Consider the following 16,348-nt stretch of genomic DNA (forward strand, 5'->3'; position numbering starts at 1 on the left):
ATTTCAAAAAATTTTGCAAGGTATATATAGTATTTTTAAAGTTTTACTACTGATGTTATTCTTAGTAGAGAAAGACGTTTTCTCATTAGTCACTGAAAACAGTCTTCTTTTAAAAATATTATGAAGATTCTTGATGCTTTTAGAAATTTCCTTTTATAACTCTAATTTAACTTAACAAGTGAGTGAATACATGAACATGGATGTCGACGGGGGAGAAATAGGCTTCCTGAGTGATTATACTTAAAAAAAAAAAAAAAAGGAAAAAGGCAGCGATGTGAAGATAATCGGATATTACAGACAATGTTTGTGTCGCCCTCTCCCCATTCATATATTGAGGCCCTAACCCTCGGTAATGATATTTGGGGACAAGACTTTTAGGAAGTACTTAGTGTTAGATGAGATCATGAGGGTGGGGCCCTCATGATGGGATTAGTGTCCTTAAAAAGAAGAGACACCTAAGAGCTTGCTTTTCCTCTCATGAAGTAGGGGATCCTCCACAAGCCAGTAAGAGAGCCCCCATCAGAAACTGACTATGCTGGCACCTTAATCTTGGACTTTCCAGCCTCCAGAACTGTGAGAAATAAATTTTTTATTCTTAAGCCACCCAGTCTATTGTATGGCAGCCTGAGCTAAGACAACAGGTAACTGGTAACATGAATTAAGAAATCAATAGTTTGTTGGTTTTGCATTATGGCAAAACAACTGTTTCTAATAATGCTAATTCAAAGCTACAGATAGCTTCAAAGTTTAAATCCATAATTAACTCTTCACTTTCTGCTGCTTCTTATTAGACCAGAAGGTTTCTGAAATTAGACTTCTCTTTGTACCTAAACAAGCCTTTTAACACAGTAAGGTTCACCCTTTACAAAAAGGATTTAAGAAATTTTTGCAGAATACTCTACCGTCAACTGACATTAATTGAAGTTTAAGCCAAAGAGATTATAATCAAATCATAATTATTATAGGGGCATTTTTAAATCTGTTTATCCAGTAATAATTGATACATAAAAATGTGTAAATAGCTCCACCCACCATCCCACTCAACGGAAGAACTAGAACATCAGCAATACCACCGAGGCTACTTTACGTGTTTCTTTCTGATTCTATTCCCTGGCCACTCCGCAAGCTACTGCTGTAGTTGTAGTCTACCCTATAAAGTTTTCTTTGCTTGTAGAGGCAGAAAAAGCAATTTTAAATGTAAGTTCTTATCATTTTAAAAGGAGATACAGAAGTGTCATTTTTGTAATTTGGCTTCTAAATCAATTTTTAATAAGGAATCATATCCAGCAAAATGATTTAGTACTCACTTCTTTTCTGTCCCTCAACTACAAATATGAAACTGAAGAAAACTTGTGCTTTTTGGATAGGAGAAACCAGAGTTAGGAGAAGGGTGGCTAAGCAGAGCTAAAATGAACTCCTAAGTTTTACCTCCTACTTTTTAACACTGTGGTCTCTTTCTACTAAAAATTCTTTTTTCAAAGAGAGCACAGTTGGCACAGGTACTAATTACTTTCACCAGCAGAAATGTCATGCTTGACAAAACAGAGACTGTTTTACTAGAAGTGATTCCCTAATGAAAAATAAGACATTTTCAAGACCCTATTGTAACAAAATGAATATATGTAAGCATAAAGATTTTATACAATATATCTTAACATAAGTAGGCAAGAAAACTTGCTCTAAGGGATTTCTGCATTATAGTGATATACATGCATCGCTCAGCAAGATATGTTTTAAAGATGTGATCTGATTAGATACATAATTAAACCCAAAGTACTTGAAGAGTTCCCTAATGCAGACTTACTACATTTTGACCTTCTTGTAATCCCAAGTAACATCTGAACTATGATCCATAAAAGTTGGAAATTAAAAAATGGTATGACCTTTTATCTACCAAGATTTGGCAAGAACAGAGGACGATGATAAAGGCCACAGGGAGCCAGGCAAGTGCCCACAGATAATGCTAACACTTTCTTAAAAGGGAAAAAGGTTCTATATAAACTTTATTCCGGATACCAGGACTGTTTCATCTATGGTGACTCTACAGACTCTTACATAATTCAATTCCTACTAACTCTGATAAATTACAAAATACATTACAATCTTCTTAGAGCGCATGTGGTCCAAACTCTTCATTTTTTAGGGTAAAAAATTGAGAACATGGAGATATAATAAAACTTCTATGATCACAGTTAGTCTTATACCTTCAAGTGCCTGCCTTTTCCCATAAACCCTGATCTCAAAGATGCAGATGAAACTATTTTTTGCATTATGAGGGGAAAAAATCTTAAATTGTAAGATTTAAGTTCAGAATAATTAAATATATCTAAAAATATATATCTGGGGTTTTATTTTTAAATCTTTACTTATTCTTCCAAGTAGCTATGAAAGAACCATTTTCAGTAATCCGTCTGAGGAAAGATACAGTCTTTCGTGCTCAACAGGTGATAAGTAATGACTTCTATTTTCTTAATGCAGGAGTATTTCACTTATTTATTATTGGATAACAAACCACCCGCTAAATGGTGGGTAACCTGGGCATTTCTTCTCTATACATGAGGGTGCTAGGATGACTGATGTCACCTAGAGACTGGACCCTATAGGAGCTCAGCAGAAGCTAGAATGTCTGGGAAGCTTAGATGGTAAGAGTCATTTAGAGGCTTAACTGAGCTAAGGTGGGTCTCTGGCTCTATGTCTCAGTTCTCCACATGGATCTCTCCACATGGCTGCTGGGGCTGCATCATGGCATGGCAGCTGGATTCCAAGATGGAGTATTCCAAAAGCAAGAAACTGGCAGCTGCCAAGCCAATTCAGGGGCTAGTCCTGGAAATGGCATAACAGCAATTCCGCCTTATTTTATTCATCAAAGCAGTCCTGACCTTAGTTTAGAGTCTGTATGGGGAAGAACCAGATAATGGCATAAATAATGAGAGACAGTTCATTGAGGGGTCTTCAAAAACAATCTACCATAGAAGAAATGTTAAAATGCTGGTCAAACATGATATTCAGAGAAGATTTACACTGAAGGAGGGAGCTGTTAACCAAGAATACTATATTAGAATATGATAATGGATATAACCCTAAAAATTAAATATAAATACAAAAAAATTGCACTGATCCTACATATCCTTTGTGCTTCGTGGATGTGCTTTATAAAATTCAAATGAATACGGTGGCGTTATTTTCTACCAGATATTAATTTTAAATGAGTATGTTCTTAAAAATGGCTTTATATAGCCTGAAATACTTGCATATTACCAAGTCATTGTCAATTTGTGGAATTATGATTTTTTTTATTTAAAGCCTTTAATAAAAAAATAAAAATTGTTCTGTAAACACACACACATACACACACACACACACATACATACATATAGGCTCAAGAAGAGATTTCTGAATTTATAAACTGCTAATTTAAACAAATTTATTTATTAAATGTGTGTGTGGGGGGGAAGGCCAAGCTCCAAAAGAATTCAGTTATATACTCTGTAGATTACTTGGTAATCTACATTTATCCAAATGCCACCTGGGACTGAGCCTGGACAATAAAGAATTTAAGTGGGAAATGCTGGAGTAGTCAAAAGCACATATGTGCCCATTCTAAATATTTTCAAAAGTTTCAAAAAGGTATCAAAGGGGCAGAGATCTAACTTACTGAGGTTCTACTATGTGTCACAAACTGTTTACATTAATCACATTATTTCACTTGATCCTCTCAAATGCCTTATGTAATGGGATGACTATTCCCATATATGAATAAATACATTAAAAACTGTACAGCCCTAGTCACATACTTAGAAAATGAAAGTGCAGAGAAAAGAACCCAATCAGAGCCTATATGCTCTTTCAATTATATCACGGTTTTTTTATGGTATCTTTAAGGGATGGTACTAAATTCTACTTTATTTCTCTACTTAAAAATAGTTTTTAAACACCTTATTTTTCTGTTTCCAGTCTTATTCATTATTAACCATAATATGGAAGCAAACATTTACAGAGAAGAAATATGACATTTAAAGAACCTCTTTAGTTAATCTTCCTGCATTTAAATCATGCTCCTCCAATTGCCTGTTAATCTAAATTTGTCGTTTCCTACAGAAGAGCATACATGTCTAAATACTAATGCTTTGAAAATAAAAGGGCCAGAAAAACAAATCTCACTTCACATCTACACTTTATAACTATATGGCAGCAAAAGGAATCATACATTTTTTTAGTGCATTAGCTTCAGTGTACTGGATAATGTCTTAATCATTCCATCAATTTTTGAGCTCCCTGTAAACCAATACCCCTAAAAGCATATTTACCTCCCATGACACTTAACATAGTGACTTATACATGGTAAGTATTGAATGTTGGTTGAATGAATAAAAGGAAGAGAAATCTGAAATACCAGAAATTACACTGAATATTTCAAAAAGTACCAAAAAATATTAGTTACTTTCAATATTTGGTGACATACAATCATAGCAATAGTAGGCACTGCAGATACGTAGTATTCCTGTTTAGTAATATGTATAGTAATGCCCAACTCTAACCTATTCCTTAGTAAAAAGAGGTGATAAATTTAGGACGTTTATTTTGAAAGAAGATAAAGGCAGCCAGGAAAGGGAAATACACAAGAGAGACCAAAATGAACTCTGAAGAGTGTTGAATGTTGAAATAATTTGAGATGTTTTCTAATATTTTCATTCACTGTAAAAAGGTATCCTCATGAAAATTAATATTGAAAAACAAGAGACTACCACCACTTTAAGTTTACATATCAAACAAGGCCAGAATATTTGTATAATTGCTAATAAAACATCTGATCTTGATAGAAAATATTATAAAAGGGAGATTAAAAGACAACAAATCTAAGTTTGAAAATATAGGAATTATGAATTTTAGAAAGGTATCTGTTTTAAGAATCTGGTTATACTTCAATGCAATTCAAAACAATCGCAGCATGTCTGCCTAATCATAATGGGCAGGAGATACAAGAAAAATAAGTTATATCTATGCTCCTATGTTTCTAAAGTGGCCATCATCAGAACACGTATATGATTCTATGAAAGTAGCATTTAAGAATAAAACATTACAAAAAAATTTCCTCCTTTAGTTTTTTAGGGAAAAAACAACTAAAAATTCCAAACTCTATTTTGATTTACATGTAAAATCAAAGAATAATATATATATATAAATTACTTAAAATCTTATTGGTACTTCACTATTTTCAGAATTCTACAGGTCAGAAAAACAAATGTCTATGGGAGATAAAAATATTAACCACTCACATATTACCTAATTAGATAATCATCAAGTCACAGTATAGAATTAAGAGACTATTTAAAATTTACACTGTCATTGTATAATCCCACGCATTACATTAAAAAGGAATGCTGAAGTCTAAAACCCCACACATATTTAGGTAAATTCTCCACCTACTAGTTAATGTATAAGGAACATTTCTTTTCTAAAAACATTATAAAATTGACATTTCCATGGGCTTCTAAAATTTACAAACCAGGAATTGCAGTAAAAACAGAGACAGGCAAAGACTCAGTTAAGCATTAATATAGTCATTTAGAAACCCTCTAAAAATGAATTTGATTCTGTGCTGTGTTCTAAAATACAAAATCAAGAAATAAAACTTTATATATCCAACTAACTTTCTATATATGTAAAGTGCCTCTTGTTAATAGACAATCTGACTTCCTAATTCTAGATAAATACATGCAAATGGCTTTCAAAAATACTAAATATATAAGACAGGGCTGTAATTTAGCAGCTAGATTTGCTTACACATTTTCTTAACGTCAATAATAAGAAAACAAAAAATAATGTCATAACTAAGGAATCTCATCTCAATCTCCATTAGCTCCTAGAATAATTTACTGCTTTGTTGCTTTACTGCAACTGGTACATTTAATAAGCATTGCTCTGTGCCATCAACAAGGGTAACATTTCAATACAGATGTTATTCAATTTTAATTATGAAATTGGATTTGTATTTTGCATACCGATGGACCATTTTAAATTTTATGTTATATGCATAAATAGCACAAAAACTTAATAAATACTTAAGTCTAATTTTTCTATTTAATTTGAGAAAATTGATAATCTAAAAAATAAGAGTACATTTTGAAAAATTATTATATTATTCATATGTTATGAATCCTTCAGTATAATAATAATATTGAGATGTGTTTTTAAAAGTGTTCTACACATCAAAATATATACATCTCTTTCATGGTATAATTACTCAAAAGCAAATTAATAAAATACTACTAATAACATATAACAGACAATATAACAGCCCCCTCGTTCACATACTTCTGAGTTAATTATCTAAATGGCAAAAAATACAGATGATTTTTTTTCACTCAGAGGATAAAATTGTTTATCAGGGAGCAAAATCATATCCTAAGCTTCTGCTACATGTGAAGTGCCCAGCTTGGTCTGGTATAAAATACAAAAGAAAGCTAATAGGTTAGTAGAAGAAAAAGTCATGTATGAATAACTACAATTCAAGAACTCTGTGGTAAATGCTATAGAGTAATACAGAAAAGGAGCCAGAGGAATTTGGATGAGAAATACACTGGCTCCAGCTAAAGAAATGAGGGAAGTGTATCCTCCTTTGGGAGGAAGGAAAAATAAAGGAGTTCTATAAATTTGTGTAGGGGTGAGGCAGGGAGAAGAAGTAATCTGTTAATTATAGTGTTCATGCTCCTTAATTATTATGATTTACTGAGCTAGAAATGGGCTGTTAAGGTATAAGGGTAAGGATGGGAGAATGAAGCTGGGATGAAAATCAACTCATGCTAATCTCACGTAGATTATGCAAAATGGCTATGAAAAACTGAAGTATGCTGGATTCTAAAAAGAACTCTGTCTAAAGATATAGCTGCACTTACCACAGATAAGAAGGTATTTCTGCACAGTGATAAAAGTCACTTTATCTAGTAAGAGGATCCAAGAGGATCTGGAGCTTAAAGTAACTCAAGAATGTTAAAATCTTTAAAGCAACTTCAATACTGAAGGAAAAGGAGCAGTTATCATTTAAAAATATCTTCAAAAAGCCAAAATCTTTGCTAGATATGTACATAATTTAACCTGCCATGAAAGTAGAAGTCTCTCTTCAAATTATCCAGAAAAAGTGAACACTCATTAGGTCATGTGAAATAATATCCATGCCACCTACAATAACAAATAATATATATTGAGAGATTCAATTCCTTGCCACTATTATATGGGTTTCATTAGAATGGGAAAAAAGTGTGGAAGCAGTCAAGGAAAACTGAATCATTTTTATCTATAAGATTATCATTCAGAAAAATAATTTTTAAATGGCAAAATAGTTTATTATTTCTAAGGGGTACCATCTATCCTGATATTTTCATAGCATATATGCAGTATAAGTAAATTCAAAGAAATTAATGCTTTAAATATTAGGCACAAGATGATTTTCTTCAATATTTGTAGTGTAACTTAAAAAATATTTTACATTTTTAAAATATAAAAGCCATCTTTTAACATTAAAAAATTAAGTGTCATTTAAAAAAGACACAACAGTACAAAGTGCTTTGTTTTTCAATATCTATTAGGCAAATCACTCTTAAACTTTGCAGTCAATCACCAAAGGCTGTAGAGAATTATATTTCAGTCTCTATTCAGCAAAAACATAAAGCAGATAATGAGTTGCCAGCTGTACATTTTATATATTATCTTACACTATGACAATTGTATATTAATGAAGACTATTTCTCTCTGCTTTAATCTATTTTCTTTAAATATACTATTATAAAAACTTAGCCAATAAAAAAAAAATAAAAAAGGAGGGCTGTTACACAGATCTAAAAAAAATTATTAGCAATATTTTTTCAGCTTTAAATGTAAAAAGTGTTACCTAACATTTTCCTCTGCCAAATAAGTGTAAAATACATATATCCTAACAAAGATGGGTAAATCCGACATAAACAAATATTTCCAATTTCCATTATTATATTCAGAAAATAATATGTTGTTATAAGTTTAATTGTCAACAAAGCTGCAGTTCTACATAACAAACAACTTTCAGTGTCTGACATTTAAAGAGAAAAGGCTTAAGAGTCACGCTTCGCCAGCTCTATGAATATGTCACAATTGCCAATAACAGATATACAGCATTTCATTTTATAGTGAAAAGATGCCAGTAAAAATACAGCCCTGTGTGTGTGTGTGTGTGTGTGTACACACACACATACATATATATACCAACTCAAAATATTTTAAATGTAAAGCAAAAAGGAATTACTAAAGGGGACAATTATATTTTAAATGACTTACCTTTCGCCCATCACTTGCATGGCAATTCACATTTAGAGGAGTCAGTAAAGCCATTAGTTTTTCTTCATTACCACTCCTATAAAAAGGTAGTAAGTCAATTCTTATAAAAATATACAGCTTCTTATGAATATTTCTGGGTATTTTTCACAAGAGAGTGGAAAATAATATGTGTATACTTTGATTTATTTTATATGGTTCTGAATGAATCTCTTTTGCTATAGTCAATTTAATTAATATATTTCTAATTAACTCCTATTAATCATCATATAATGGTACAACTTGGAAAATGTAGCTTTCTACATTTTTATTTGTTTTATTTATCTGCATAAAGTCATCTTCCTAATACAAACAAACTTTATACTGATAAGTAATCTAAAACACTGGAGTTAAAAATATCCACAAAATGCTGTGAAAAGCTAATCAATTAAATTATAAATGACTAAGAACAAAAGAAAATGGATGAGAATTTTTAACATTTACTTTATGTCCTTCATTCAAGCTTTTGAAAATTAGAAAAATTTTCAAAGAAAAATGAAGATATAGGTATTTAAATACTTCAAGAATATCACTGGAAAAGCTGGGCAACTAAGGTTTGCAGGTACCTTAAGAAATGTTCCAAATAAAATTAACCTTATAATCATCACCATATCGAAAGACTGTCTCATTTAATACACTAATCATGTAAAATAAAGTACACAAAGATTTTGTATAAAGTCTTATCTGCATTATTGCATAAAATCCAAGCAAGACAATAACATGTTATAATTTTTATAGTCCTCCACCTGCCCTCCCCCTTTCTCCCTTAAATGCATTACACTCACTTAAAATGAATGGAATCACTTACCTAGCAGCTTCTAGGAGTTCGTCTTTCTTGTATTCACCTAGATGATTGCAAAATATCATGCTGTTAGCATTTGGCAGAAGACAGATTAAGGAATGCAGTAGGCAGCAAATAGAGAATTAAATAGAGAAGAACAGAAAAAGAGAGTCCACACCCCGCTGGGTGATGGAGCCGTGACGTTAGCCAGCTTGTGAAGGCAGCATCACCAGTGCCTTGGAGACGGGCAGCAAATTGACGCAGCTTCTTGTCCAATCCTCAGATGAAATAGCTTTCTTCAGACAACCAATGAATGCTAAATTTCGTGTCCAGAAACACATTCCCTCTGATAACAGCATGCCAGCTGAAGACAATGTCCCCTCCCCCTTTTTCTATTCACCCTGTCACAGTATACTTGTGAAGCATAATACATTCTGAGACAAAAGCAAAATAATGTGGCTTTTTAAAGGTACAAATTACTTGTCTTCATAAAAAACTCAGTTTTCTTTGTAATGACATGGAAAGTTAAAAAAATTAATTAACATTGCTGAGCTTTATAGCAGTAGGAAAAAAAAATCAGAATCATGAAGCCTTTGCCTCGATAGGGTAGGTCTGTAGACTAGAAATATGTGAAGTACGTACCAAATGCTATGAACCTCTTGGAGGCAGCGCTCCAAAAAACAAAACAATGAATATATTTTTAAATGACGATAATATTCTAATGTGCTATAACCTTTACGATTTATACAAATTCAATACCAAATTTAAACAAACAATAAATTTTGAAAGTATTTTTAAAAAGGAGGCTGGGGTCTCTGAGAATGAGCAGAGATATCCAACTACTGAAATGTAAATAAGTTTTTCTCCATTCTATTTTTTAATATATCACAGACTGAAACGAGGTATGTAATTTAAAATCTTCAATACTAATTTCTTAGGGTATTCAAGATCTAATAAACAAGTTTTTTTTGTAAGCTCAACTGAAGAATAAGGAATTTTAATAATAACAGCATTTGTACATGCAATAGATAAAAAGAATAGCCAGGACTGTGATTCAGCTATAATACACAGATTCAGTTGGCTATAATATCATTAAAGAAATAATTACACAAAATATCTAAGCAAATGATTATGTGAAAGTAAATATTAAGTACACTAAAAGACTAAATGAAAATGTTTTAATTCTACTAAAAAAGCTTATATTATTTTTTAAAATCTTATTTGTAAATATGGATTTCTTTGTATTTTTTTCTATTTTACTACAGAATGCAAAATATTGATGCAAATACTAAAGACACCTCAAGACCATCAGCATATGTTTAAGTTCTATAACCCATCATTAGCAAATATCCTTTTTAGTTTAAACTTTGTCTTGCTTCTCAGATTAAGATTACATTAAAATCTAAAAACTGTAAAGTTATTTTTAAATAAAAAAAGTTGTTAAATATCTACTCTCTCCTAAGGAAATTTTACATACTAATAAAGTCACAGGCTCAACAATATACATGGATAAGCTAGAATGTATGATTCATGGTATAAGAGTTGGTCTTTCCAATTTCCCACATATTGTATCCCAGAATCTTTAACTGTTAACAGTTTAAGATTTATATTATATCCCCTAGCCAATAAAGTCCTCTACTTCCCAAAGCCAAAGACCTATTTTTAGTAAACATTTTAGTTGGCAATATGAAAGTTAGTGAGTCAACATATAAAGCTTCTGTGACGAAAATGACAAAACCCACACCCTCAAATATCTTAAATATCAAGAGCAAAGTCAAATTATGGAATTGTTTATAAAAGTCATTCATTCGGTCAGGTAATGAACATTTATTTGAAAGATCTATCTTTCAGATTCAAAACCAAAAAGACACTATCATCTTTGAACTTAAGGAATATTAGTCTATTAAATGAGACAGACAAACAAATGATTACAGTAGAGGATGAAAAGAATCTTATGAAATGTTATCAAGAGCTTAAAAGCCAGTTTAAATGGGATTAATAAGAGGCAGGGTTTTATAGTTCAAGAAAGGCTTCCCGGAATAGGGGAAACCTGTACAGAGTTTTGAAGGAAGAAGAGGTGATCCTCAGGTGGAGAAGGGTCGGGGAGAAGGAAGAAACCAAAGTAAAAGAAATGAGAAGGGAAACAATTGCTCTGTAAACCTGAAGCAAAGGACTCATGCAGGGGAATGGGTAAGAATCAAGAAGAGAAGAATTAGAAAGATCATGAATAGCTCTCTAAGAAATTTGAACATTATTTTGAAAACAATGAGGAAATATTAAAAAATTTTTACAAAATATATTTAAAGATCTATTAATTTTTGTGATTATGTAAAATATTTCCATGCTCTACGCTAGTGAACTTTTGCTGGGAAGGAAAGCAGTGCAGGGCAAAGGGAGAGGATAGATGGGACAATGAACTGACATAGTTTATATTTTGGAGTAAGTATAAATTCCCTAATATATAGTAAAAACATTAAAATTGGGAACTGAAAGTAGCTACCATTGAAATCTAAGTCATAGTGAAACACGACTCCAATAAGCTAGGTAATAAAACTGCAAAGTATTTGGGATCTTCGAAGTTCGAATCAGTCTACCTACATAAACTTCTCATCAAGAACAGTATATTGATGTTTTTTCCAAAAGGCACTTTTTTGTTGTTGTTGTTGTTATTCTCTCATGGATACAATGATAATAAACCAAAGCTTTCAAAAGGAAACACTTAAGTGCATCCGAGTGTCAGACACAGGTATTACAAATGGCTTTCTCCTCATACCGTTAGAGACCCTAGTATTTTAATCAGCTTTTCTGCAATACATTCCAACATCCACTATCTGGTGCCCAAGGACCACAATCCATAAACAGCCAAAGCTATTTTTCAAATGCTACATCGCAGGAACTAACATAATGAATTCAGAGTTCCTTACACACTCTGACAACAAATTTGAGCTACTTACTTAACAGCTAAACCACCGGTTCTGTTTCATTTTAGTTGAGAATCTGAAAATATTTTGGCTGAGACTACAGTGCTCTATGGAGCATTTATATTCTTTAATAACATCCAGATAAAGTCTAGCAATAGATCAGCTAGAAAGGAAACTAGGCAATTATAGTCAAGAAAATAGCAGCCAGGACTGGAGAAAATGGATGTCTTAAAATATTTTTCTTTGATTAGAATAAGATAAGTGGCATAAAAAAATAAGCAAGCCTAAAGTTTACTTTCCAAAGCCTGAATTGTTTTTATTAGTGAACTAAATATAAAATACGTATAAAAATAAATACACAAAAACACACACATTGTGCACACACTTTGGTGGGGGTACGAGTCAATGTGTTAAAGAGGTATGTTATCAGAAAGGTTAAAGATAAAAGTTAAAAAGAAGCTCGCCTTTCTATTTCTCTGAGGCAGTTAGCAGACAAAATTACTTTTTGAATAAAAATGAAGAACACCTACATCAATAAACAAAAGTCATGATTATTAACTTAATCTCTACTTTAAGATTTTGAGGAACTTTGCCTCTTCAGCAACTGACAGGATGAAAGTAAAATCAATTTTGTAAAATTGGGTTCATTTGGTTTGTTAAGATGGAATAGCATAGGAAGATTATGAACACGGAATCACAAATTCTTAAAGCAATAAGGAGCTAAAAAAGAATTACAACTTTCTGTCCTCTACTTTGAATCCCTGCATAATAATGCCTATCGGTAACATCTCTTGTTATATGCCATGAGGAGGGATGTAATTTAAAAGTCACCTTTCTCCTGTCATCTCACCCACAATTTTAGAATTACTATCCTAAGAAACCATCCACAACATATTCATTTTCAGTTAGTGCAATTGATGCTAAGGCAGTTAAATGAATTGTCTAAGGTTTCATGAGTATTACTCACTATCTGTCAGGCCCTGCACAAGGCTAATATTTGAACACAAATCTGCACTCTTGAAGAAAAAATGTAAATGAAAGAAAAAAGTAACGAAACAATAGCAATAAAGTAATTTTAAAAACAATGACAATAACTAGCTTTAAATAGGTTAAACATATTTATATAATACAAGCCAAATATTTACATCAAAACCATTTTAAAGCACTGGAGCTTTCATATGAGCTTGTAAACACCGGGCAAAAAAAAAGTATGCAAGGTTTACCTTTAGTTTGTTTTAATATTTTGGACCAAGGGAATAGGAATGAAGAACATCCATCCCAGTCTATTTAAACGGTCAATGCATTTTGCATTTCCCATAGCATGCTTTAATTCCTCGTGCTTTAGGTATCTCAAGGGAAGAGCTATGTAGAGACTTCAACCAAGAATCTCAGTTACCAGGCTTAGAATCCTTATGTTGCCAAGTGCTAAGTCCTATCACGAGTTGATAATGTTCGTACAGCTATTTTTTCATCAAGGTGCCAGCAAATACAAGAGACGAACTGATCCTTGTAACTAAACTGACAACCTATATGTGGAATAAAATATTATTTGGGTGATATATTCCATGTGTTTTTACTAATAGATATGAACATTTTAAACCAGCTATGTAATTGTGGAAGGAATTTCACTAAAACACCAGAAAACATCTAATCTCAAGAAGTTAAAACTAGGTCTCTTCTACCAAAAACGATTTTCAGACTAACTGAAAATATATATTCTACTATAAACAATGAATCCCGGAATTCTTAAATTATTTTTTTTTCTCTGTGAAATCTTTCAAGAATAGTTCCAGGAAAATTAGGAGAAAATTACAGTTTTCAGAGTTCTCAATGCTTTTTTTCCAACTTCTGAATCCTATCACTCTTCCCAGTCATTTTGGTACTTGCTTCAAAGTACATAACATTTGTTAAGTCTAGAATTATGGTCAGACTAAACATTCCATATCCATTCTAAACATGGAATAATTTGGGGCTTTCAAATTCTAGGCATGAACAGAGTATTTTCCTGGTGGAGATCCTTTCCCTCTTCTGCCTCCTACAACTTTGACCTTTTTAATTAGCCAACATTAGCTAATATTAAACATCACCTGTGATACAATGCCATCATAACCTCTAAGGTGTGCTGTCCAATACAGTATCCACAACTCCTCACATTACTTACTTTTAAGTGAATTATAAAGAATGTTTAAAAAATAAAAATTCTGTTCTTCAGTTGCACCAGCCATATTTCAGGTTTTCAATAGGCACATGTGGCTAGCACCTACCACACTGGACAGGCAGAAAATGTGAGAACAGCTGAAACTTTTCTTGGACCATGCTAGAGTGTTTTTATTAATGATTTAAGAAGTCGTCTTTTACTCCAATAAACTACTTTCCATATTATTCTTACTACTAACATTGTTACTGCCAAACTTTTCCTCTACTAAATACCAAATAACTTCTTGATCAGCATGAAATATAAGGAAAAACACTAGATTTTATGACAAAAGAGCTGGAGTGAGTTCTAGTTCTGCCATCGATTCACTTGCGTGACCTCAAGAAAGTCATTTTATCCTCCAGGGAGCCTCCAATTTATTGTCATTTGGAAAATGATAGTGAAGGGTTAAATCATCTCTGAAGTTTCGGCTCTAAAATTCTGATCCTATATTTGATTCTCTATATTGCTCAGATCTTTTTGTAAGATAATTTTAATGTTGCTCTAAACAGATTTTAAGAAAAAAACATAAACTTTTCTAAGGAAAAAAAAAAGTCTCCACTGACCTATTATAAAAAGTAGTATGAGAATTATAGGGTAGGTAGTAAAGCAATTTTACCGAACCTGCACTATTTACTTAGTTAACGATGCTAAATTTTTGGTAACACTCTAACTAGAAGCTAAATTAGCACAGCTCTTTCAGAAGAAAGTGTTTTTTCTGTATAATTCTGATCTTTATTAAAGATATTTCTATTTTGTTCATAAGATTTTTTTCTAAAGCAAAAAAGTTCACCTAAGTATGAAACTAGACATAAACCAAGAAGATTATTATTTAAGAAGAATTTCCAATTCTTCAGGGAAATGAAGATGTCTCACTCCCTACAGGGCAACTTTTTTTGAAGAAAAAAACTCTCAAATATAAATATATTATCCAATATCAAATATTTAAATGATAAAAATGACATTACATGTCAATTCCAAAATGTAAACCAATGTCCTAAAACATTTCAAAAACACAATATAACAATGAAATATATCAAAGATTCTGCAAAAATATAATTCAATCAATAAATGACTGTTAACCAGTTTCCTGGCATGCAATAATAAGACTTCCTTTAGCCCAGCAACATCTAAGATACACATCCCATTTATGGACACTTAGCGAGCTTTAAATAATTTATACCTGTTTCTGACATTCTTTCAACTATATGTGAAATGTGACTCGAGACTTTTTTGCTGAAATTTGTTTTTTTGTGTGTTAAAATGTAAGTATTAAAAGTTGGGACATAAATATAAATACACACTGGCCAAAAAAAAAAAAAAGGTTGTATTACAAGATATATACATTCTCTAAAGTTGGATATTAAAAGCCAAGAGAGACTCCTATAAGACGTTGTTAACCAATGAGACATTCTACAATGTGTGCCTGTACTTTAAAAGAAAACGACCTTTTAGATTATGCTGTAGATGAAAAGACCTGGTATATCAAAAAGAAGACAAGTAAGGAAGTAAGAAAGGAAGGAAGGAGGAAGGGAGTTCTCATTCTAAGCATGGTAGATTGTGACACCATATATTGAGTCTGGGTGCTTGAAATGCCCATCATTACTTAAGCCATCAACCACCTGTGCTAATGGCTGGCCAGGGCTGGAATAAGTGGGACAATGATGTTTTTACTATCACAATGTTTGTTTCAAAAAAGTGGTTTGGAAAAGAAAACCCATATTAATCCAAAAACAGGCCAACAGTTTTATATTCTTCATTCTATTAAGTCACTGTTTTGCTATAGTCATCGATCCACAATTTCTTATTTGCAAATCTAAAACCCAAAAAGCTCTAAAAACTTATTTGGCAGCAAAACTCAACCCACTTATTTAGCATACTAGCTATCACATAATTCATTGCAAAAATATTAACCTTTGATTATAGGGTACAGCTCCAGACTCCACTGGCATGTTTTATAAGATATAGTAGGTGTACTATGCCTTATTTTATTTACTGATTGGAGTCTAATTTACATATAGTAAAATTCAACATTTTCAGATGTATGGTTCTATTAATTTTAACCAACTTCTACAGTTATGTGGCCACTACCTCAAGACAGAACATTTC

General features: G+C 32.1%; 1 protein-coding gene across 1 annotated transcript in view; it reads right to left on the minus strand.

The window, feature by feature from the left end:
* The window catches only part of TNKS (tankyrase), a 176,742-nt gene that overhangs the window by 69,191 nt on the left and 91,203 nt on the right, over nucleotides 1–16,348 (minus strand). The window contains exons 4-5 of the mRNA XM_039846461.1: nucleotides 9,152–9,188; nucleotides 8,308–8,383 (exon numbers count right to left, since the gene is read on the minus strand). Coding sequence (XP_039702395.1) covers nucleotides 8,308–8,383; nucleotides 9,152–9,188 — 113 coding nt within the window. The remainder of the gene's footprint in view (nucleotides 1–8,307; nucleotides 8,384–9,151; nucleotides 9,189–16,348) is intronic.

Source organism: Pteropus medius, unplaced genomic scaffold (assembly GCF_902729225.1).
Source record: "Pteropus medius unplaced genomic scaffold, Ma_sr-lr_union100, whole genome shotgun sequence".
Taxonomy (NCBI): domain Eukaryota; kingdom Metazoa; phylum Chordata; class Mammalia; order Chiroptera; family Pteropodidae; genus Pteropus; species Pteropus medius.